This window comes from Leptonotus elevatus, chromosome 18, assembly GCF_054856555.1.
Source record: "Leptonotus elevatus isolate MCC_2025b chromosome 18, RoL_Lele_1.0, whole genome shotgun sequence".
NCBI lineage: Eukaryota > Metazoa > Chordata > Actinopteri > Syngnathiformes > Syngnathidae > Leptonotus > Leptonotus elevatus.
The window spans coordinates 5,085,604-5,110,896 of record NC_141256.1 but is presented as its reverse complement, the minus strand read 5'-3'; the positions used below and the strand labels follow the sequence as shown (position 1 = coordinate 5,110,896).

The 25,293-nt window shown below is 39.3% G+C and overlaps 1 protein-coding gene across 7 annotated transcripts in view; it reads right to left on the bottom strand.

Annotated features, from left to right (window-relative positions):
* Positions 1-25,293, bottom strand: part of cdc42bpab (CDC42 binding protein kinase alpha (DMPK-like) b) — a 73,945-nt gene that overhangs the window by 8,464 nt on the left and 40,188 nt on the right. For 2 of the 7 annotated variants that reach the window (XM_086061847.1, XM_086061850.1), the window contains exons 6-37: positions 21,430-21,523; positions 21,051-21,251; positions 20,807-20,948; positions 20,478-20,587; positions 19,692-19,771; positions 17,921-18,099; positions 17,680-17,802; positions 17,423-17,556; positions 16,499-16,620; positions 15,176-15,296; positions 14,807-14,917; positions 13,952-14,199; positions 10,597-10,702; positions 9,050-9,174; positions 6,859-6,964; positions 6,618-6,766; positions 6,448-6,539; positions 6,011-6,087; positions 5,760-5,807; positions 5,220-5,258; positions 4,767-4,886; positions 3,713-3,796; positions 3,533-3,638; positions 3,308-3,444; positions 3,088-3,227; positions 1,968-2,049; positions 1,463-1,682; positions 1,288-1,350; positions 947-1,200; positions 747-871; positions 220-434; positions 49-146 (exon numbers count right to left, since the gene is read on the bottom strand). In XM_086061847.1, the coding sequence (XP_085917973.1) occupies positions 49-146; positions 220-434; positions 747-871; positions 947-1,200; positions 1,288-1,350; positions 1,463-1,682; positions 1,968-2,049; positions 3,088-3,227; positions 3,308-3,444; positions 3,533-3,638; positions 3,713-3,796; positions 4,767-4,886; positions 5,220-5,258; positions 5,760-5,807; positions 6,011-6,087; positions 6,448-6,539; positions 6,618-6,766; positions 6,859-6,964; positions 9,050-9,174; positions 10,597-10,702; positions 13,952-14,199; positions 14,807-14,917; positions 15,176-15,296; positions 16,499-16,620; positions 17,423-17,556; positions 17,680-17,802; positions 17,921-18,099; positions 19,692-19,771; positions 20,478-20,587; positions 20,807-20,948; positions 21,051-21,251; positions 21,430-21,523 (4,051 nt within the window). The remainder of the gene's footprint in view (positions 1-48; positions 147-219; positions 435-746; positions 872-946; positions 1,201-1,287; positions 1,351-1,462; positions 1,683-1,967; positions 2,050-3,087; positions 3,228-3,307; positions 3,445-3,532; positions 3,639-3,712; positions 3,797-4,766; positions 4,887-5,219; positions 5,259-5,759; positions 5,808-6,010; positions 6,088-6,447; positions 6,540-6,617; positions 6,767-6,858; positions 6,965-9,049; positions 9,175-10,596; positions 10,703-13,951; positions 14,200-14,806; positions 14,918-15,175; positions 15,297-16,498; positions 16,621-17,422; positions 17,557-17,679; positions 17,803-17,920; positions 18,100-19,691; positions 19,772-20,477; positions 20,588-20,806; positions 20,949-21,050; positions 21,252-21,429; positions 21,524-25,293) is intronic. The other 5 variants (XM_086061849.1, XM_086061853.1, XM_086061848.1 and 2 more) reach the window with 4 other exon arrangements.

Below are 25,293 nucleotides of genomic sequence, written 5' to 3'. Positions count from 1 at the left end.
ATAAATCGAAAATGTGTCACTTAAATTCAGCACAGTATAGCCACAGACCTTCTTTATTGGGATAGTCTGAATCCATTCCATGGTGTTGACATCAAATACATCAACTGCATTCTCACTGTACACTGACAGGTAAGGGGCATTGTAGCCTGAAGGAGGGGAAAAATTGGTATTGGTTACACATTTCTGTTAAGGTCACATCAACTTAACTTGAACACTTACAGGCGCCATTTGGCACAGCAGGCCACATGAGCTCCTGCTGGCGTGACCTGCGACCTTGAGAATCCACGTACACGCCGATGGCACTGAAGCACAGCAACAACTCCTTGCTCGAGATCTCCACAGCACAAAGTGCATCCAGGTTCTGCTGAGGGATAAATGCCAGTGTGTGATCTTCAGGATGGAGCAGGCTGACTGGAGACACGTCGCCGTGGACACTATGGAGGCCATCAGAGAAGGTTGTTAGTCACAATCAGATGTGGCAAATCCAGGTCCAGAAAGTAAAAACCCTGCCACAGTTTGGCTTTAGCCCCTGGTGCTGGCTAGCTCCCTAGCAGGTAAACGAGCACCATGGGTGCTAGCTAACCAGCTAGCTAGCTCCCTAGCAGGTAAAAAAGCACCATGGGAGCTAACTAGGGAGCTAGCTAACTAGCACCTGAGGCTAAAGCCAAACTGTGGCAGGGTTTTTACTTTCTGGACCTGAATTTGGCCCCTCAATCAAAATAAGGAGTGTAAAGCTAATCAAGTACCTATAGCGGGTGAAGCCAGACTGGTAGCCCACGTAGAGGCGCTCATTGAGCAGACCCATCCATTGGACAAGCCCTGGAGCCTGCAGCTCCCGCAGCCGACGGTGGCGGACTTTGCTCTTATTCACCTGAAGTGCAACGAGGACATATTGGACAAACAAAAACAAAGCAAAAAGAGAGTGTCGTGTCAAATGTTGACAAACCTCATAACACATGATTTGCCTCTTCATGGCCACACAGAGACAAGTGAGCGAGCCGTTTCGGACGGGTCCCGAGACGATGGTCTGACAGCCTTTTGTCTCGGCGAGCTTGTAGGAGTCGATCTCGCGGCCATCCAGGGCCTGCGAGGGGAACAGTCGCACGTGGCGGTTCCTTCCAGAGATGACGGCCAGAAGCTGCTCCTGTGGGATCAGGTCGATGTGGTGCACCTTCTTATTGTCGCCCACCCGAATGATTTCTGAGGATAGATGCAGGGTTAGAAGGGTTATAGAGATTGGCAAAGGTTGTTAATAAACAATGTATTTTGTCAAGTAGTGGATCTTACCATCTTTGGTGACGTGGATGACAAAGAGGCCTTCTTCGTTGCCCAGAGCGACACGCTCATGATCTGAGGGCAACACAGAAACATTTCTCTCATGCAAATGCTGGTTCTAATCTGATTGGCTGTCCATGAATCCAGCACGGGGCCAACACAGGTCATAATGGATCTGAATTCTCACCAATGATCGCAGCAGACTGTGTCGTCTTGATGAGCGGAAGCGTGCTGTCGTAAGCCTCCTTGGGGACGTAGACGAAGCGCTCCTTCAGCTTGTTCTTCTTCAGGATGTGATGGAGCTCATTGAGAAGACCCACCCACTTGTTTCTCTCCTGGTCACTGTCGGCTAGAATCAAGATGGATGGCTTGTGGCTGCTGGAGGGGGAGAGCTGAGACGCTGTTACCTGTACAAAAGACAGGGAAATACAGTTAACATGGGGAATTAATAAGGCTTCTATTCCCTTTATTTTTTTATTTTTTTTACTCTTGATGCGTGATGAAGGCAATCATTAAATTCTACCATAATCATTATCGATGTTGGCTCTGTTCTCCACAGCCATATCCTCTTATTAGGAAATATGAAGTAATTTCCCTTGAGCTATGAAATGATCAGTTAATCTGATATGGATGACTGCAGCTTTGTTGCAATACAAACAGTGTAAAGAGGAATACAGATGAGCAGAACCCACTCTGAATATGCAGGGGATGTCTTTGCGGCTCGCGTGAATGACATCAGAGGCCAAAACGGAGCTGACTGAAAACTCTTCGTCCCTGGGTGAAAACAAAGCAAGGAAAGACAAGGTCAAACATGCAACAGGATGTGCACTTAAATCATATTTACGAACTAGCAATCTGTGTTATTTGAAAAACTATTTGATGGTCCCAGTTCCTTGTGGGACGATCCGATTCATCTCTCAAACTTTTAAACAAAATTTAGTATTTTAAACAAGATATGTCATCTTTAAAATAGGGCTGTCGGGCGATTACATTTTTTAATCATAATTAATCACGACTTCAATAGCAAATCGCAAATGTTATATCTGTTCTAAATGTACAAGAAAATGTAAACTCAAAGTTTTCATACTCTTGTTAGCATAAAAGTGAAAAAAAATGTTTAACTAATAGAAATATGGCTGCATCTTTTAGTCATTAATACAGTAATTTCATAATAATTCATATAATTGAAGTAAAATTATAAAGATGTACTGTACTGTAAAAAAAAAAAGAAAACGAGTGTGATATTGATTTGTGTTGTCATTGTTCTGCCACTAGATGGCATAGTTGCATTTGTAAGCCAGTACCAGCTCAGTGCATTTTTCTTTTCATAAGAGCTAGCTAATCTTTAACATGAAGTAATTTGGGAAATTCTGCACATTTTTTTTATGTGGACGTTTCTGCTGCATTGTGACTGGAATTCCCCAAATACAGGCTTTCTAAGTAAGGGGAGGTCATTAATCGTGCGTTAAAAAAAATGAGGGGTGTTAAAGGAACTTTAAATTAAGTCAAAATTAACGCACAAATTTTGACACCCCTACTTTAAAATAAAGTTGATAGGACACTGGCTTGTGTCTTATTGCTAGGAATAGTGCCCCCTTTATTACCATATAAGCTCATATCACTGACTTTAGGGGCCTATAATATTAGTGGACGAGCCTGGACATTAGCACAAGCATCAATGTTAGCATTACATTTCAGAGGGGTGCACAGTGCTTATAAAAGCTTTACTGCACACTAAAATAATCAGACAAGGTTTATTTTGTGACACGCCATCTTTTGTTAAGTGTTTAGCATGTGACCAGCAGTTATTACCTCATATCTATGACTTGGCTCACAATAACACTCGGTTGTGTTGTCTTTCCTTCGCCTAGCTCATAGAGAAACAGTTTGAAGTCGCACACCACTGCCATCGCCCTCTGCCAGCCTTTCTTCACCCCTGTTGGTTTAGGCACCTATAACCCACAAACAATGTTATTGTAATGTTGACGTAAAATAACTTTGACTATAAATAATTAATTACAAGCTCACTTACCCTTACATGCCCTTCATATGCAGTACCAATGCCCTTCTGAGGGTCAATCCCGAGTGGTCCTTTGGTCTGATCTTGCGGAACGGGACATACTGCTGGAGCCTTGTCAGCACATGTTACATGGCAGGAGAAGTTGCACACTGGGCGAGGAGACAGCAGGAGAGACGTTAGGGGTTTGAGGCAGCAAGTTAGAGTTCGGGTCGGCCCGTCAATTTGTAAAGCTCTTACCTTCACAGGTGCAACCTTGGCGTATGAGTCCCACCATGAGGGAAGTGCACTGGTTACATTTAGTGGGGGTGCTGAATGACTTCACTACAAACTGATGTGCTTTGGGCTTTAAAAAAAATCAGAAGAGGATGAGATGGAATGCAGTTTAATTGTAATCAACACTAGAGAAAAATGGCTGACCTTAGGGGAGGAGCGACCAATACTGCCATATCCTCCTGAGCGCTTAGTGGGCGTCTGGATTGCACAAGGAGAATGATCAATCAACTGCAGAATCGAAGACATGGAAACAAAGCAACGTGAAAAGTGAGGAGCGTCTTAAATTAGTAGGACTGGGTATCGATTCCAATTTCCTCAATCAATTCAATTTCGAATAAAAAAAGTTCAGTTTGATTAGATTTTTCCCGATTCGATTCACTTCAATCCAATATTGATTAATTATGGAACATCAATTCTTCTTAAATCTTAAGGACATGATAAAAACTCCACAAACATTAAATTCCAAATAAAATTTTGTAGAGGCAGTAACTGGTTAAATGATTTCATTTATTAATAAAAGTAACATGTTTTAATCACTTAAAAGTGTTACACAAACATTGACATCAGCAAGGATGAAAATAAAATATTTTTGTAATTCTAATACAATAATTGTAAATACAAATTAAAACGATTCTGAATCATGAGTCAGGTCTTTCATAAATGTAAGAAAATACTTTAAAAATTCATGTGAATAAATTTCACGAAAACAGTAAGATACAAAAAAAATTAGGCCTTTAAAATTCTATTTTCGTACATATTTATGGGAAAGGGATATTAAAATAATAAATTCATGGTTTTATGAATTGCTATCAAGCTCGAACAGAAAAATGTATTCAATATTGATTATTAGATTTTTTAGACCCAGCCCTATCAGTTAGAGCAGTCATTTAATTCACACCAAGCAAATCTTTTTTTAAATGTCATGTTATGAAAGCCTATTCACAAAATACATTCAACATTCTGAGACCATATCAGCCATGTGCATCTTTCATCTTAATAATTGTCAATGTCAATTATCAAGGGCGAACCTGCCAAACAGTGTCACCAATGTGACTTTCCCCCATTGAGATGGTATTGCAAGCATGTTGACCCCCCATTTGAATTTGCGTCACGGCATTACAGAACAAGTATGTCACATTTGCAAGAAGTCACAAAATATTTTAAAACATGTAGCAGTGAATGTGGAGAGCCGTCTGACCTCTATGGGCTCCATATCGCTGGCCATTGAGGGCGAACGTGAGCGGGACTTGAGGTGGGACTTCTGGTCATCTTCCCGAGACGGAGTGTTGGACGAGGTGAAATTATCCATTGAGTCCACCTGAAAATACAATACAGTAGCAATCAATTACTGGAAGTCGACCAAAAATCTGCCCTCTGCATTTTTGGAGAAAAGGTTAGCTGATGAGAAAGATTCCATTAAAAACATGATAAACAAAAGAAACATTTAAAGCCCATGCTAATTTGCCACCATACACCTGCTACCTGCTCAAAGCAAACAAAGTCCCATGAAAATCTAACAACTCCAACATGCTCGCCACAAAAAGCAGCGTCACATCCCACCCGTGCCATGCACCCGTCGTCACAGTCAACATACACAGACACCACACAAATGCAAGCGAATTGGTCACAGTGTGGTAATAACGGTGCTTACACATCTGCCTTTGCTAGCCGAGCCAACGGATGGCGAGCGCTTCAGCGGCAGAAGAGAGGCGCAGCGTGTGTGGCAGAGACATAGGCGTGAGTGAATATCAGAAAGATAACATTTTGTATCATGTGCACTGGACTGTGGAACAGTTTGGGAAGAGAACAGAGACAGTGAGGGGAACGCAGGGAAAGTCAGTATGCAGCACAGCAACTAATCAAGGTCAGCTTTTAGCTAAGAATATATACGACTGGAAAATGGGATGGATGCCGTTTATATAAAAATGCACTGAACTCTTTCTTGGTGGTGCAGTTCAAACCAATCCCCATAAACAGAAAGCCATTCACAGAGCTCAATAACAGACGGACTAATTAGAAACAGTACTGCAAAATCACTACAAGGATTTCTACTTTGAGTTGCCTTTCTACTATTGCATGATACAGGCTTACACTCAAGCACGGACTTACATACATCTACACTGGCCTTTTCAGTTGTTAGGGTACAGTTACGACACAAAACAAGAACTTCCGTCTAACCAAGGAAACTTACGTCTTCCCAAAACTCAATTAAAGAAGATGAAGAAGAGGAATAAGAGTCCTGATGTATGAAAACAAAGCAAGGACAAATGATGCAACAAGCAAATACGGAAAGGTTTAAAAAACAAGCAAACAAAAAAACTATTATGATATAGAAAATAAATGAAGCAAATTAGACTTAAGAATGAAATGGTGACAATCATTAACTATCCAAGTAGCATTTTAAACTGAATTCAAGGTGTAATTGTTTTACAAAACACTCACATCAAACTGGTCAAGCGTTGAGGTGGGGGCATTGAGAAAGGCTAGGAAAGAATTCTGGGAGTCCTGATGCTTGACACCTAAAGACACAGGGCACATAATACGATGTTGGTTATGAAACTAACAAGAGAGTGACAAATAAGAGTTCTGTTGAGTCACAGGGCTGCTTTTCATATGATCAAACATCAATTGTGTATGTTGTAAGCTTTATTTCCTCACAGCTAATAGGAGACTGGAAGTTTTCGTTTGAATGCTTTGACGGCATTTTGAAGAAATACATTAAGTGTGTTTTAGTTGACTTGTTTAACTGAAAATGGCATCATCCGCATCATATTCATCAATGGCTTTGTCATCATTACATCAAACTAACATTGATCCTTTTTGTAGCCCTATTAATCATCATCATATCCAAGCAGTTATGTTACTACGTGTACTGGCACCTCTACGTAACCGCAGCTCCTCAGTCTCTTTCTTCAGCCTGTCGATCTCAGACAGGAGCTCCTGATTTCTACTCTCGACGTCTTGCAGTTTACTGGTGGAGTGTGGAAAGATAAGCATTATTTCACAAGTTGCGTATTTCTAATGATAAATACAGAGGTTTTTTTTTTACCATTCAGTGGAGATGTTGTTAGCCTTGACCTTATTCAGCTCATCCTGAATGCTCTGTTTGGCCCTGATCTCAGCATCTAAGGCGGACTGCAACTCTAAGCGGGCTGACATGTCCAACTTGGCAAAGCGACGCATCTTCCAAGGCATGTCCTGCAGCACAACAGGTAAAAAGCAGCGAAAGGAGTCATCGATGCGTAAATTTGTGAGTGGACATGATTGTAAAATGAGCGCACGCGTTTTACCGTAGCTTTCGCTCCCAGACTGGTGTTTCTCAGGCCTTCCAGCTCTTCCGTCATCTTTGTGGCCAAAGCCTGCAGGTAGCCGCGAGCATCTTTCTCATCACTCACCCTGGGGAAACCATTTTTTACGGGATAATTGAAAGACTGTACAATAGATGCAATTTATATAATTTTGCAAGAAAATAGCTGACATAATATTACTTTTTAACTAGTTGTTGTACAAAACACCAACATTGGTTCATTCCTTTTGCAAAATAATATATATTTTTTCCATTTCTCAACACCATTTAATGAGAATACATCCACCAGGGGGCAATAAAAACTTCGGGCTCCCCAATGAAAATTCCAAACGAGCCCTTTAAATATGTGAGCAAGTGCATGCATGTGTGAGCACTTCTGATTGTCCAACAGAGGGAGGCCAGGCAGCTGACAAGGTGTCAGCTGCAAAGGGAAGTGATCTGAGCAGGAGGGAGGGTCAAAAAGCTCATGATCCTCATAGGTATGCAAAAAATGCCGCATTAACACAATGGAGGTGGAACCCAACATACTGCAAGACAACATGAACTTCAAGAGTAAAAAGGATGAACTGTTTGTAGCAGTGCTGCATAGCGGCGAAAAGCTATAGTAGGATGTCTGTAATGGCACAAGTCATTATGAAAAGGATCCTAGCTTAAGTCTCGAGTGTTCCAGAATGTAATGCAGCACCACCGCATCGTCCACTGAGTTGTTTGCCCACTAAGAGTTCTGTGATACTCCTATGGTGGTCCAACACTAGATTTTATGAACAGATGTCAAGAGAGATTGTTCTGTAGTCATTTTATTTTTGCAATGATTACAACTATTTGGAGGACATCTGTTTTCAAGTTCAAACAGTCCTTTGATGCCATTGCATGTGTGTAGTCAGCTACTGTATAGTTCAAGGGGAGCCTGTCAGAGCTGGACAATTTCTTAATACATCATAATATAGTGAAACAGTCAAAAAAAAAAGGTGGTAGTCATGCAGAGTCTGGACAATGTGTTGAGGCTGTGCACTGTTCAAAATTCCATAGGTGGTTTCTGGTTTGTTTACAGTGTACAAATTAGGAAAATGTGATATTTAATTAACCCCAACTGCTGACTTGGCATTTCTTTGCTGTGGACATTTCAGTTAATCAGACAGAGCTGATTGCGGACAGGGACTCCATCACTTGCTTCTTAATGCGACCTATCGTCACTACGAGCGCATGTTAAGAAGCAGGAATCCAGAATGAGGAAAGGTTACGTAAGCGAATTAATTTTCTTATAAATTAGGGGTGTTATTAAAAATCGATTCGGCAATATATCGCGATATTACAGCGTGCAATTCTTGAATCGATTTTTAAACATCAAATTTTTATGGGAATATTCAACAAAACGTCTTACTTAGGGTTGGATTCACACATTAAGCATGGAAGAATGTTATATTAATGGAACTTTTAAGTCTTAATATTTTATTTCAGTGCTGTTCAGACATAAAAGACTGCAACCTGTTTGTTAAATGCAGTGGCTCAGTTATAAGCCTGAATTTTCAGATAAATAAATACGCTTTCATACAAATCTTACAGTGTACGTGTAGAAGTTTACTGATTAGTATTTTCTAAATTTGAGTAAAAAAATAAAATAAAATCGCAATAATCAATTTATAGATTTGTATCGGGATTAATCGGTATCGAATCAAATCGTGACCTCTGAATCGTGATACAAATTGAATCGCCAGGTACTAGGCAATTCACACCCCTAGGACCCCGAGATCTGTGCTATAGTGTAGCTGACTGGCCTCTTTGGTTTGGCTGTCCGAGGGAACCACACATCTACTGCCAGGTGTTGAGCAATCGGAAAAAGTTAATTCCCGCTAAGCTTTGGCTGGGGGTGTGGGGACAGCACCCACAAATGAGTCCATGAATTGTTCTTGTTTCCCTTTATTGCAAGTGATATGGTAAAAAAAAAAAAAAGAAGAAGTTATTACAGTTTCTATGATCACTAGGTAAATTGTCTTTTGTCGGTTAAAGCAATAATTTAAATTATGCCCCTACTTAAACCCTGGTGAATTAAGACACATTTGACTATTTAGTGTATGCGGTAGCTAATTAGTATTACAAACATGTGTTCAGACGAAAACTTATGTAGGACATTTACCTGTTAGTTGATTAAAATAATTATGTGTGTGTTTTCTCACCATTGAATGATTTCTGTGATCTGGGCCTCCCAGTGCGCAACACTCTCTTTTTTGTCAGATAGCTCTCTCATCTCTTCCTCCAGCTGCCGGTTGGAGACGTTCACCTTCTCAAACATGCTTGTCAGCTGAGGAAATAAGCATGTCAAGTCAGATGCAATAAATGCAGATCATTCAAGTATAAATCAAACTTCAAACAATGAACACTGCTAATGGACCAGAAGCAAAGGTGCTCTAAGTATTGCTGAAGGTCTTAGACAACTTTGTGATTGCATTCCCAGAGACACACAAGTGATTTAACACCTAGGACATTGTTTAAGAATGATCCTAAATCCTTTCATGTGTGTTGTGCAAGAGGATGTAACCATAGAGACATAACAAATCACAAACTGTTCTATTGTTTGATCAAATGCCTCACTTACTGAGCACATTTTATTTCTGTCAGGCCTGTGAGGTAATGTTCGCAGTAATACAGTATAATGTAATACAGTACGGCAAAGGCTTTCCAAGCTCGGGAGCGGCAGCATCTGAGGACAGTCAAGGTAACGAAGACGGTAAGCTAATTCATGAGCCCATGCAGTAAATGTGCTGTTAGTTGACAGATCCAAATAAATTATGTGATACAGTCAATGCTAATAGCTTATTACTTCATATAAATTTAGTGGGAGAATCCCAATAAGGATAAAAAAAAAGTCAAAATGTGTTGTTGCAAAGACCATCTTCTAGTTATAATCTGGTGCTGATCTCCGATACAGTAATTTCTGGACTACAAGCCGCGCTAGCTAAATTTGGGGAATACTCGAGTTTGTTACACATATAAGCCACACCCGACTGTAAGCCGCAGGTGTTTTAATGTTATCGCATCGGGTTCCCGCTACTTTCTTTTCCATAATGAGGGCGCAAATTGTCTCACTCTCGTTCTGTCTCTCCTACTATATTTGGGCTCAACTTGGTTTGTTTTTTCTCTGCATGACGCTCTTGCACTTCCTTTATAGTCCGCCCCCTTGTGATCTGATGGATAAGCCGCACCTTTGTATTAGCAGCAGGGTCGAATGCAAGTGAAAAAAGTAGCGGCTTATAGTCCAGAAATGACTGTACTTCGTTTTAAACTGCAGCCATAATTTCATGCCAATTGTATCCTTAGCAATTCCTAGCAGGTTTTCTTTGTAATCAGTTGCACACTTTTCTTCCAGATGTAAAAAAAAAACAAAAAAAAACGCCCACATAAGATATTTAAAGTAGGGGCCTTTTTGAACTCTTCAAGAGCCTTTTTCTAAATCAACAGCAGAATTCTGTGTCATTCCACTGCATAGTGTTGGAGACTACAGGGTGCTTTTATGCGGGCTATTGACCAATGATTTCTTTGGCTTCAGGAGCGAGGGGGTGGAATGGAAGAATGTGATGAAAACATTTAGGCCAGCCCAGAGAGGTTACCTGAGGTTAGGGACTGATTTATTTGTGTGAGACAGTGAGAGGAAATGGCTGAAGCACAAGATAAACTTTATTTTAGAGTTCTTTCTTTTTAAATGCATTTCTGAAATATATCTTACCTTATCCAATTCATCGGAGAGCTTTTTATTTTCTTCAGTAAGCAGCACTCTTTCCCTTTCACCCTTTTGCTTGTAATCGTTCTCAAACTCTTCCCGCTCATTTTGACTGTTGGGGAGAATAAACAAACTGTTAAACTTATGACACTTTAACACATTGCAATAGAAATCTGTTTCTAAATTGATTATTCATGTTTGAACCATTTACATTTTCCAGATTTTTTGTGCAGAGCTAAAAGTGCCCAGTGACACTCGGACATCCAGCATGAGTTGTCTCTCCACTGTTATATAGCAACTGAGTGCCTTTGTTCAATGAATGAATGAATGAATGGATGGATGGATGCCACAATTTAAAGAACAGCTCAGTTTGTTAGTTTGTTTTTCACTCAAAAAAGAAAAAAGTAAAGAACAGCTCAGTGTCATTTCAATCAGTTTTTCAGGTTACGGTAATGTTGAAACAGCAGGAAATATGTGCTCAAAATGTCTGTCATGCACAGTGAGCCACAGGCGGAATAATGTGTGCCACTGTAATAAACTGTAAACTTTGCCTGCCTGGAGTGTCTTTATTATGAGAACACACATGCCGAACACACAAAGCAAGGAGGTGACGTATTGGATGAACCCACGGCGTCCAGAAGACTGTGAGCTCACACGGTAGGGCATGGAAAAGCCCTGCAATGGACCTACCCAGTAGGATAAGTATTCTAGGTTGTAAAGGTCTTCTCTAATAATCCGAACATTGGCACTTGTTTAATAGTTCTGGACTTAAATTATGTCTACAGAAAAAAAATACCCCCAAAACAGACATTTGTTATTTTAGGCTTGTTTTCAGATTTATTTTCCTGTTTTGGAATTTTATTGAGATAAGCTTGTAATAAGGACAGCTGTGGACTGCAGTGCCAGTTTCTACAGTATTTATATTTAACAATTACACTAGCGATTTCGCCATGAATTTGGGGTGCTGCTGTTTTGATGTGAGCGCAAAGGTATATGATAGCAATACAGCATTAAGTATTAGAGCAACTTAAACCAAAAGTGTGATTGGAAGCTCAGTTGCAATTCTGCCCGACAGTGACAATATATAATGTATGAGTAAATACTGCCACTTTATAACTTTTACACCTAGACATGGGGGGCATATTGATTTTGGCGATGGGGGAATTATTCACTGATTACTCCAAAACTGATATTACTGAAAATTAGTTTTGACGCCTACATCATTTGAGAACTAAGAACATCGCATTCATTTCAAACCATGGTTTCATATACTTGGACCTTAAGTACAATTAACACTTTCTCCTTGATGTATAAAATGTTTAAAACTTTATCTCAACATCAATTCTTAAAACTTTGGAAGATTTTGAGGGGGTAACAGGCAATACTATGGTTCAGTTTTACTCGCTATATGCCATAGTGACAAGCGACTGAAAACCTGGAAACAATGGGCGACAGAGAGATTGCCATAGAAACTACCACAGCAAAACATTGATCACCAACTGGACATCAACATGTTAAACTTGGAGGCAAGTGAAGTCATTGAACATTTTGCAAATATGTAGGGCTGTTTTGGCCTTTAGGGATTGATCATAAGTGCAAACCCCAAATCCAATTACGTTGGGACGTTGTGTAGAACTTACAAAGAATACAATGATTTGCAAATCATCTTCAACCTATATTCAATTGGAATACATGTTTTTATGTAATGTTCAAACTGATAAATATTTTTTGCAAATATTCACTCATTTCCTACTAATTAAATGTAAAATACACAAGTAGAGATGTCAGTCTGTAGAGGTAAAAAGCCAAGAAAATTAGTGTCCAAATTGTTAACCGTATTTTACATGACAGCAAAACCAGGAATCAGTTTTAAGTTTAAATATCAGAATAAAACATTTCTGAAGGTAAGGCTAGTGAATGGATTTCCGGTGCTAACCCCTTAAGACCTAAATTAACTATTTGTTTTCTCCCCAGGATCCAAATTAAATAAACTAATGTATTGACAATACTGTACATGTACTAATAATTACACATGGTAAACATGGATTTACAACAAACTTGAATCAATAAGCCCTTGTTGTGCCTGCTTGGTTAACGATTTTGGCAATTAAGGCCACAATTACAATTTTCAGAAAATCCTGGGCATGTCGGTACAAAAATAAATCTAACAAAAAATCTCAAAGAGTGATCACCTGTCCCAGAGTCCCTACCGTGGCGGAAAAGATTTCTTCTGATTGAATCATTTTTCAAGGTTTTTGGAATTTTTATTATAGTACTGTGTACTTGCTTAATCTGTGTATTCACATAACTGAAGAATGGGACTTTTGCAACTTAAATTTGTTGACTTTGAATTTGTGTAGATTTTGCCAATGTAAACGATGGGATTCACACTGACTTCTGTCACTTGTACTAGAAAGCTCACCAACCTCTCACATAGATCGCAGTGAAGTGCCTCACTTGCACGCTGTTTTAAAATCAGCAGATTTGAGATTAGGAGTTTCATTTAAGGCATTATATAATTTAAAATAAGAGAAAATCACTCTTAATACTCATCCTGATGAATGGCTCAGTAGAAACCAAAACGAGAGCCTGTATAGCTGAACATTTAAAGCAACACTAAATAACTTTCAGTTTATGTTGATGATGGCAGCGCCATATGGACAAAAGCGGTAATGTTATGTCTGAAGGAAAACCACATTTCGCATGAGAACAAGTGCATTGCATTGTTTTTGAACTCACAAACTCACAAATTGACTTCCATCTTTGTAACGAATGGGGAAAGGGGGAAGTGACGTATGCCATAAAGCAGTCAGCACATTTGTAGTTGTTCATGTGGCAGTGTTCCTACCATCCTTCTCAAAGTAGCTTCGTGCCAGTAATAATGATACAGACCAATTCAGGCCATGGCAAAAGTACCATTCAACTAGTTTTAAGTCAATGTTTCATCAGAAGAGTTATGAAAATATTTTATGATGGTTGAAAAGTTCCTTAGTGCTACTTTAAGAAATCTCTTCACAATTTTTACTCTCCCTTGCTTGCATGCGTGTAACTTGCTTGTTTGTGTGATGTAATCCATGCAGAAAAAATACATAGACCTCCCCTCTGTGATTTGAAATGTATAATACATTGAAATTAAATCAATGCATTTACCAGACACAGACTTAAAATATAAATATATGTAAAGATCACTTGTATTTATCACTGAAAAAGACAACATACACAGCGCTGCAAAGCCAATAAACCTTCACAGCATAAAAAAATCTAGAAATGACTGTTACAATGTTTTCACTAAAATAGAGGGGGCATAAATGCAAGGACAGTAAATACGGAAAATACGAAAAATAAGAAAAAGATGAAAGACCTCTCTCTTCGAATTTTCTCTAGCTTGTCTTTGAGCACCAGGATTTCTTTCTGCAGGCCAAGATGCTGGCTTTCGGCGTCATGCAGCTCCTTTCGCAGAGCATTCAACTCAGTGCTGTGTTGTTCTTCTTGACGCGACAGTTCCTCCTCGTACAGGTGCGTCTTCTTCTCCAGGTCACCCCGCAGACGTCCCATCACCTGGGATGGGCCAGATGAGGTCGGGGCAGCAAATGAGCCAACTTGTTTTACCTGGAAAAGATGGAGTGATGAATAAGATGATGGAGTCTGAACAAATGTGACAGAAACTTTAACACAGGCTGAAGCATTTTGAAAGTGGTTGTGGGAATATAAATCAGTGACTCTCAACTTTAAAATATGTATTTTGACCTTTACACATCCTTTCATATTTCCCTCTGTGGTCTACAAAATGCCCCAAAATTTGGACACTCGGGCAGAAATTCTTAAAGTCCCACTTGATGACATCATCAAGTGTACTTGTACATTTTCCACAACTCATTATCCTGCAAACTATCTTCAATATCGACATCACACAAACAAATCCCTGCTGTGATAAACTCCAAAACAATGGAAGGTCCTGGCACAGCACAATCCACTGCACCGAAAGAGATATTTTTTCTTTATTACTTACAAAAGAGTTCAGATATGGGTTAGGGTGTATTATTTTTCATAAAAGCCTAATACACTTGAGATTATAATGCAATGCAAAATAGCAAACATTATCTAACCATCTATTATCATAGCAGATGTTGAATATGAACAATTACAATGATTGTTCTATTGAGCATATGACGGTTCATGGCTGTGCAGATGTGTGATGGATGTTTTGCATTATTACCTTCAGCCTTTGCATCTCCTCCTCCAGCTGTCGGGTATATTGCTCATTACGTTCTTTCAGCTTCCTCTCCTTAAGTGCCTCTGCCGCGCGCGCCTCCAACTGAGTCTCCATCTGATTACATGGTTACACATTCATTTCTGTCAATGACTTTGAAAAGTGCTACCTGCTCATACATTACTGACACTATCTACACATGGAAAAAAAATGGATGTGAAGTACTGATGGGGTATTGAGTTACACAAAATCTATTTGCATAGTCTTTGCAGAAATTTTCTTAGATTTACTCTAGTGAATTATGACAGATTTGTGCATTGATCAGTGTAAAGACAATATCAGGGTGTGCTAGCAACCACAGGGAGTCTACACTACCTCTTTCCTGGCCTTCTCAGCCTTTCGCACCTCAAGGCGCAGAGCCTCAACTTTCTGGTTTTGACTCCCTGATTCCTCCACCTTGTCACGCAGCTGTCGAGACAGTTGCTGCTTTTCCGACCTGTGGGTTTGGTCAGAAAATTACTTTGCAACTTTCTGATTGAGTCTTTTCATACGACTTACTAGTAAAGTATGTACACTTACAGAACAAACTAGTAAAAACAGCGCTTTAAAAAAATGTTTCATGCACAGATAAAATTTAATTGATTGCCTGTTCTTGGACTTTCAAAAATGTAAGAATGTATGCCAGGTTTGGAGTGTCGCTGGCATTAAAACAATTAAATAAAATAGCGCATACACGAGTTGCTTGTCCATCCAGATGAAACTGTCCTTTGAAAACACGGTCATGTTTACTGCTACTCTGCTGGACAGCAGCATTGCAGTAAATGTTGTAAGCACAAACATTAGAATGAGTTATATGTTCTACCATTGCTGTTTCAAAACCTCAAGACACATACACTACTCACAAAAAGTTAAGGATATTTGGCTTTCAGGTGAAATTTCAGGATAAGCCTAAAATGCAAATCCAACTGTTAAAATGTTTCACTACTTTTTGCAGAAGTTGCTGTCTAACGAGGAGCTTAATGGCAAAATTCACAAACGACAATGCTCCATCTTATCGAGGAGGCATCATCAGGGAACGGCTGTTGGAGACTGGTGTACCTCAAACGGAATGGCCTGCACTTTCTCCATACCTGAATCTTATTGAAGCTGTTGGATCAGCTGAGTCGCTGTGTAAAGGCTGGAAACTGTACCCCAAAACCTCAATGATCTTGACGGCTGCCGTGCCTCAGTAGACAATGAGTCCACTTGTGAACAGCATGAGACATGTTGTCAAGCTTTAATTGATACTTAAGGGCACATGACGAGTAATTGAGAAGTTTAATATTTTTATTGTGGTGTATCCACCATTGTTAACTTTTCTTTCAATAAATTGTTTGAGATGAGGAAATCACCAGTGCATCCTTCTTAAATGTGCTACTTTCATGATTATGCTATCACTGTAGCATGAACTTTCTACATTTCCATAAATTTCACTTGAAAGCCAAATATGCCTAACTGTTTATGAGTAGTGTGTGCACGTAATTTTCCATTTTCACATACTGTCCTGCTGTATTTGACAGTGCAGACATGAAAATGGTAAATACATCTTAATTTCCACTTTAAGCATCGTGTTTTCAGGCTAAAAACACTGTTGTCATTTAAATACCCGCTCTGGTCTCATGTAAATGGATGTTGAGTCTGTTTAATCTGAGGCTATACCTGAGGTCTGAGAGGCCTTTGTTGAGTTCAGATAACTCGTGCACGGCCACTTTTCTCTGACCGTGAGCTTCTTTCAGATCCTTTGACTGCAACTTCAACTTCTCATTGGATTCCACAAGGTCCTAGCCACAAACATGAAAAGTAAACAATATATGATGCAATTTTTCAGCAATGAAGTATTGCTCTGAATACTTCAAAGTATTTTAATTCAAAATAGTTTGTCCGAACAATAACGCTCATTATGTAAGGCTACCTTCACACTGCAGGCAAATTGAACCAAATTAGATTTTTATGTATTTTTTTGCCAATATATGACCTGCATCTGATTTTTTCAGATCCAACCTGGTTCCCTTTAATTCAACCTGGATCACTTTCGGTCCTAGATTAGATCCGCATTGGATTTTCTGCAATGCAAACACAGTCTTAAAAGACAGGTCGTATGTATCCAACCTACATGTCATCAAAAGCCTAAATCTGCAAATTTGTTTTGAGGAACAATGTTTATATTTGACTTTAATTTAATTCCACTTCAAATATGAAGCAGAAAGTTGATATTTGTGGTGAATAAATAATTCAGCCCTGCAGACGGTTCAATTATTACGCGCAACAATGACATGACGTTATCTTTAATAGATGTCTCCATGAAATGAGATTGAAAAGCCTCGCCTCATTTCTCCAAAATATTTCTACGTCCTCCTGCATTTCTCTTTTGTAGATATGAGATGATAAAAAGACAAGCCCCTATTTACTTCCGTAAACACTATATTGTGAGTGACATCGTCTCCTTCTGCGCATGGGGGTCACTTTGGGAACATGTTTGGTTCACTAATAAGATAAACGTTGGATTTGACCAAAAAGTCAGAATTCAGCATTGAAACCTACAGTATGAACATAGCCTAAAACATAATTCAACTGTTGTACTACCTTCATCAGGTCATCGTTGTCCTTTGTGAGACTTTTTATTTGCTTCTCTAACATCTTAACATGTTTGGATGAGTCCTCGAGTTCTCGATGAGCCATTGTCACATCTTCAAGCTGTTTTTCCAGTTTGCCTGAGTCTGTCATACACACAGACAACAAGATAACACTGGAAACGAATTGCAAAACACCCTACTTGCTGTTTTAAGGGATTAGATTTACATACAGTTGAAATTAGCAATATATAAATCATGAAGTCCTACCAGCGATTTGTTTCCTGAGGCTGTCAATCTCCTTCTTTAGACTTCTGATCTCCACCTCCTTGTTGGCACTCAAAAGGCCTTCACTAGTTGGGTGCTTATGTGCTTGAACCGTCTTGGTCAAATCTGCAAAGTCAATATATCCTTCAACAGATAGATACTCTAGTGAACTCTAATTAAATGTATTAAGCTCATTTATATATACATATTTTAGTAGTAGTAGTAGTAGATCCTCCTCCCTCACCTTGAACTTTGCGGTTCAGCTCCAGTTTCTCCTGTTCCAGGCGGTGGATCCTCCTCTCGTAGGCCTCTACCGCGAGGCTGTCCTCAAAGCGGCGCTGGACATCTTTGTCAAGTTTTTCCTGACCCACCTTGCCTGCTTCACCTGACTGCTGTCGTAGGCAACCCCGATCAGAGAATGTGCTTAAGAGGAAGAAAATGGTATTGAATGGGTCAAATTAGCATATTTCTTTTGCACAGCACTTTCAAACTTTTATTAAGTGCCTATAAATAACAGTATTTTTTTCAGACTTGTTGCGGTGTTTTTGCTCTCATATAACTGATAATTCTCTGACAACGAATTAACAGACTTCACATCCCTTTAAACCAAAGGTCACAAACATGGTGTCCAGGGGCACCAGGTGGCCATCAAGTGTTGGGACATAGTGATTTCCTAGGAAAGTTTTACAAGTGTAAAAACTGAGATTTATAGGAATAAAGCGTTGCATATTGATATTTGTTTCCTACCTTCTTAAATCATTGTTGATATTGTGATAAATCACACAGAGGAATGCCATTATTTATTAGCAGGATTAATAGTAATTGGAGTAAAGTTGCTACTTCAGAAAGTGTGCATCCAACTGGTAGCCTTTCGCATCAATCAGTATGCAAGAAGTTGCTCAGAAGTAGCTCATATCCCTGATGCGATAGTGACGGCATGCCAAAAAGCAGTATCGCTCAGATAAGTTTTGTTCGTTCTTTGACGGACTTAAGTAACCTGACTTATTAAATGGAAGTGAAGTGCTTGGTGGTACCATAGATATTAACAATTTTGAGAAAAAGTTTATGAAGAAGTTTAATATGCAATAGACACCATGATAACTTGTAATTTGAGAAGTTAAAATACACAAGATGCTGAGAGAACTAAAAAAAAAAATCAAATTTGACGATATCTCACTGCTTTATTTGTAATTCTAAGAATTACATTTAACAACAAAAGCTAATTATCAAATAGTCCCAATTGGAATGTAACAGGTAAAAAATATTTACAGTACATCAGCTGATTCATATTATAGTAGCTTATCTGAGTGAAAAGTGGCAGAGCTTCGCCCTCACTTTTTTAATGCAAGAATCTCCTAATAGAAGTACCCACAAAGCAACATCAATATCTATTTTGTAGGTTCTATTTTTACTGTACAATTCTGTAAAGCCATCAAAGTTATCAGTAACAAGGAAATCACTGAGACTACTGTGTAAGTGATCACTGTGACTTTTGATAGTCTGACTTTCACATGAGCGTCAGAGGGTGTGGCTCCCTGAGATGTGAAATTAGGGCCCTTTTCTAGTGGTAAATGATTACCGCCCTTCCACCTCTGATGAGAATGACGAAGTCTCTGCCTTGAGTTGGTAAAATGATAATTGGCTCACTGAATGGTGCAATAATATTTAACTAAAGCATGAATTGACTAGTTTACAGCCATCATAGTTGTTGAAAGCAAAGTTTGCTGGATTAAAATTATTTATTCGGAAGGTTACACGCCTGGTAATTTCATTTTACAAGTATAGTCAGAGACATCAAAGTAGATGAAAGCGGAACCGTGGGCTCTTAACAGTGACATGACGCAAAACTCTTAAGAGTTGAAAGAGCAAGTGAAAGCGTGATGGGAGAACTGGAAGAAGAAAAAGAGTGGAAAAGACCATTATCACTGAGCCTTGAAGAGATAAGGGTGGCATTCCCACGGATAGACCTACAATTACTTTTAACTTTAACAAACTGCTTTCACTTGTTGACTTACCATTTACTAGTATAGGTGAAGCCAACAAAGGGCAAGTGGTGGCCAGAAAAGGCAGTGTGAGAGGGAGGAGGCATGGTCTCCTGCAGATAAAAAACAATTAATACATTAGGACTGGTTATAATGTTTTATCAAACACTGCTAAACAGCAAACTAAGGCTAATGAAATCATTATCGTCAGCCTTAAAATAACATTAACAGCTCTAAGCGAGTAGCTCACCACCACTGACAGTAATTTTAGCAGCTAACTAGCCAATTAGTTTACCGAGACAGAAATTGAATCAGCCACAACGTGCTTCCTGTTTACATGCTAGTGCATGACAGACTTGATCCAAGGCAATCTCTGTCTTGCAGGTTTTGCATTGCATTCTTCTTTAGGATTTTTAGGAAATGCACAAAAACTTTCTAACTCCATTACCGGTGGTTGGCATGATCTGTTTTTCCGGTTACGTCACAGCTGAGCCGAATAACAGTTACTGCACAAAATCTTTGGAAATTCAACTCATCTTAAACAAAATAAACATCAATAATAATAATATTATTAATAATAATAATAATAATAATAATAATAATTATTATTATTATTATTTTCTGAACCACTTATCCTTGATAGGGTCGCAGGCATGTATTATTCGTATCATTATTTATTATTATTTATCATTATTATAATTATTATCATATAATTAATTGTCAATGTAATTGTGACTAGTTGACTAATATTAACAGCCCTAGAATACATTATGAAGGCCAGAAATCATGGGGTCATCAAATGACAAACTTTAGACTTACTGAGTTCTTGAGAGAGTCGTCATCCACATCAAAGTTGGAGGTATCTGTGGGACTGCTGACCTCAGGGATGTAAGGGGCTTCACACAAGCGGATATTGTCCCAGTTAATGCCTGTATATATTAAGGAAATCACAGATAACCGATAAACTTGAGGAGCATGGAAAAGAGTGATTAATTAAAAAATACTTGCTTCAACAATGCTGAAATTGTACTTTCCAAGAAAGACACTTGCCATCTGTTGATGCTTTACACCAGGCAGGATATTATTTGGTTAACGTTACTGAGTAAAGCTACCTAATGTTCACGCTCTAATTTAGAAATAAATTGTACCAGAGAAAAATGGATGCAGCTTGAAGTCTTCTATCCCATTCTGTCCTATTCGGTACTCTCGACTGCAAATGAGCCGACGTATGAGATCCTTTGCTTCCTCTGAAACTATATCTGTTATCTGTTGAGGGAACTGGAATCGCTCCTGGAAAAAACATATATGGTAAAAGCAGCACAGTTTAGATGAACTCAAGGGTTTAAATCAAACATGAAAATCACAAATAGATGTCCTGTCAAATCAGCTCACCTTGTGGTTCATGATTTTGCCATATGTTTCCACGAGGGACTCAGCATAGAAGGGGGTCTCTCCATACAGCATTTCATACATACAGACACCCAGGGACCACCAATCACATTCAGGTCCATACTTTCCCTTCCCATCCTCCATGGCCTGGAGGATTTCTGGAGAGATATAGTCTGGTGTCCCCACAGCCACAGAGGACTGGACCTAGAATGAGCAACACGAGTCAATGACTACAAATCCTATACAAAGAAGTAACAACCTTAACATGCTGTTCACTATGATCAGAATAATAGCAGCTAGTCCCTTTTAAAGAGATGACTAAAGTTAAAAATCATTAACTCATTTAACTGCAAAAAAAATTGCATCATCAGCATTGGCATACCGTTCCATCCTCCATGAGTTTGAGGCAGGAACCAAAGTCAGCCAAGCGGATATGGCCATTCCTATCCAATAGGATGTTGTCGGGCTTTATATCCCTGAAGGAAGATTAAAAACACAAACTGTCAAATAATTAAGACATTAAAAGTTGAAATCCAGTCTTCAAAATAAAACAATGACACATGAACCCACTTTCCAACTCCAAGCCCAGAATGAGCATTTACTTAAATTATTTAAAAATTGTTCTTCACAGGGCACTCACTATAAACCTCCTGTCAACAGATTAAACACACATCTTTTTTTGCAACCCTTAAACTGACAAGTTTATAATATTGTTTGTAGATTATGTCAGCAAGATTAATTGGAGTATAAAGTAGAAGTTACCACTACTGCAGTTAAGACACCTCAATGTTTATTTTTCCTTTCATTGCTTCTACTCAAGTACTTTTCTGCATTTCTAAATAGATCTGTGTAACAAGGGGTGACTTTTTTCTTGTTACCCCCCCCCCCCCCCCAAAAAAAGAGATTAAAAAAAAAAAGAGTAATAAAACTACAAGGAAACAAATTGTTCCCAAGTAAGTTGAGCCGCAGTAACTATAAATTCCCACAAACTGTAGAGCATGTATTTTTGCAACCAACAAAAGGGAGGTTACAGCAACGGTAACCAACCACAGGGTAGCGGACCTCTTAACATTCCATGGGCCATTTGATACCAGGCTGCACAGAGAGACTGAAGAAAAATTGTTGCATTGATCATTAAAGTTAGAGTTTTATTTTGAAAATCAAGTCTGTCCACCTTTGCCCCAGTACATATCAAACCACTCGTCCAGGTCATGTGATGCAGCAGTAAAAAAATATATTAAAAAAATTCTTTGGCGAGCTTTTTTCGGAGAGAGGGGGGGAAAAAGGCAAATTGTGAGCGAGGAAGAGAGCCTAGATTTTTAAGAAAATGAAAGTTGCATCTAAGAGATAATATCAGCTATCCTACTTACAATACGGGTTTATTGTTCAAGGTCATTCTCACACACACCAAGCCAGCTCTGTGTAAAATAGTGATAAGTTTGCAAATGAGGCAATGAAGCCTTCAAAACTGATTCTGCGCAAAAAGAACGCCTGGATTTAAATCAAGGCAAAATATCCAGAAAATATCTTGCTCCCATTCCCAACATCCTATTTTTGTGAAGCAGGACTTTCTTCAATTACAGTGACAGAAACTAAATTATTGGCTAGTTTTATTGTCATTGGCTATGTTCTAGTATTTTATTTATGCTTTTTTTAACCATATGACAAATCAAGGCGTAATCCATCCGGATGTCCAATTTTGCCAATTCTAGACCAGTCACTAACCCTACACTGTGTAACTCACAGCTACTGTTACGTGATAGAGTCCAGGCACAATTTGTCAGTTTAGCGTTTTCCAAGATGGCCCTCTCCAGTCAGGTTTACTACTATGCCTTAAAATCGACAGTATCCAGCTGGCGGAACTCATTGCTGTGAATAGCGTATAGTTAAATATAAGCCTTGTCAATGTCTGACCATTCCACAGATTTCCTTGGGGGGTAGTGGCAGTCGCGTGTGCGTATGGGCGTGCATAGTTTGTGTGTGTAGCCACTAGCCACTTAGCAATGGACAAAACCACGAGTTGAGGGAGTTGCTGTTGTTTCTGCTACCAATAAACTTTTTAATAACATCTTTAATCATGGCAAATTGTGTTTACTGTCCTTAATTGTACTCTTTGCTGCTCCACTTAATATTTTCTTACTCACTCCTGACTGATGCTAGGTCACCAGTGAAGGTTTCAGGACAAACGCCTCCAGCGACGCTTGCGTGCACACAGCACACCCTAGCTTCCACACATTGTAAGACCAACAGCGAATGCTAAGCTAATACTAGGCTAGTTAGTCCAGTTAATTGGGCAAGTGTGTCACAAGACTCCTGTGGTCTTAAAGAGCAGCACAGAGACTAGAATAGAGGGAGGTAAGCTCTTCTAAGACACACCATCCATCTGGGAGGACCATCTGGTTGCAGCCTGACAATAAACATGCACGCGTGTAACGCCCGCGCACACAGACACACATGCGCACGCGCACAGGAAGCTGCACAGACAAGGATGTCTCACATGAATCTAGGCACGCAATTGTTCTGACTGTGTGACCTCTGGTACCACTTGACACAGGGGAGGAAACCAGGACTACATTTGACAGCCCCAAATCTTTAAAAAAACAACACCACCAACATAGTATTGTCAATGATTGAGAATATTTGTATAGAACTTAACTTAATGTTAAGAAAATCTGAATACTGTACATGTTAACAAAAGGATATCATATATATTTATGTTGATTTACATTGCAATATTATTATTCACATTCAGACGCCAAAACATTTCAAATTGTCATTAGATCATGGAAAGCAGAATCGTAAATTTGTGAACAACAGCGATCCAGCAAATGGTCTTTGGAGTCATTTTGTGCATCATTTTAATAAGGTTCAACTTGTTTTCTTATTTTGTTAGTCACTCTCTCTTATGAATATCAGTCAAAGCAGGGGATCAATTAGCATCAACGGTAAAAAGTGTAGTGCCTTTAAAATATTAGCAATAGCAATACCAATCACAGAGATATAAAGCCATTCTCTTGTAGATCGATGAGCCACAAAGAGACACATGGTCCTGATCAATAATAAAACACATGGGCCTGTCATTAACAGGAAAACATATACCATCTTACACACAACACAAACCTTCAGTCAGATATTACTCACAAAGGATTACTATCACACAGGACATTTCATGACTGGAATGATGTCCAACATTGTCATCAGCACAGATCTCCCTCTATCCGTCCGCACATGGAAAACCCTCCTCAGTACCAACCCCCACATCTCCTCTCATTCTGGCAGAATAGGCCTTTTGCTCTCTGCCATACAAACCCACAGCAGACAGATGTGGTACTAGGCAGCACTAAGCCAACGTGAGTTATTCATCGGCTATTGAAACATTTGTCAGGCCCCTCTGTGAGGCCACATGGATAGATCACTGACCGTTGAATACACACGCACGCACACACTTAATTTGACTAACACACATTTAGTCTCTCATGGGAGCTGGGCGATGGTTAACAAAAATGGGGTGTTCTTCCAGCCACGCTTTATTTTGTCTCCACATCAATCTCAATCATTTTATGCCAACATCCTGTCAATAAAAGATACAATTGGTGTACAAATAATACCACTTGAGGTCATTGTGTGCTAATAATCTAATAGTGAATATCTCTTTTTATTGTCGTCACATCTAAAATGCATTACAAACCCAAGACCATCCATCCTTTTTCTATCCTCACTAGGGTGAAAAGAAAAGCAGCAGACACCATTGACTGATCCTATTCATCACAGGGAGCTTGTGAATGGGGGCAGGTGGAATCGATCGCACACCAGATATACCAAAGTCAACTACTGTGTGCAGGTTAACAATTGCAAAACAAAGAATGGGACCATTAATGATCCTTGGACACTGCAACATCATCCACTGCATTTGTGACTCCCCAGGGGAAAACAATCAGACTATCATTGCTCTACGTTGGAACCACAACTTTTTAAATTGCAGATAAAAACGTAATAAAGTCTGCTTGGTGGATGAAGGAAAGGGATGGTTTTCTACTCAATGACCATCAAGAACTTGTAATTTATAGGGTGACCACATTGTCCTTTTTCTTAGTCATGTGAATAGGAAACAGGCTTGACCTCATATGTAGACACGCCACAACCAAGATGAAAACGCACACCCTCGTCTTCATGCTGCCAAACACACATAAACAGGCAAGCTTCCATGGATGCACCTACGGCCACGCGCACACATGTACACACTTTC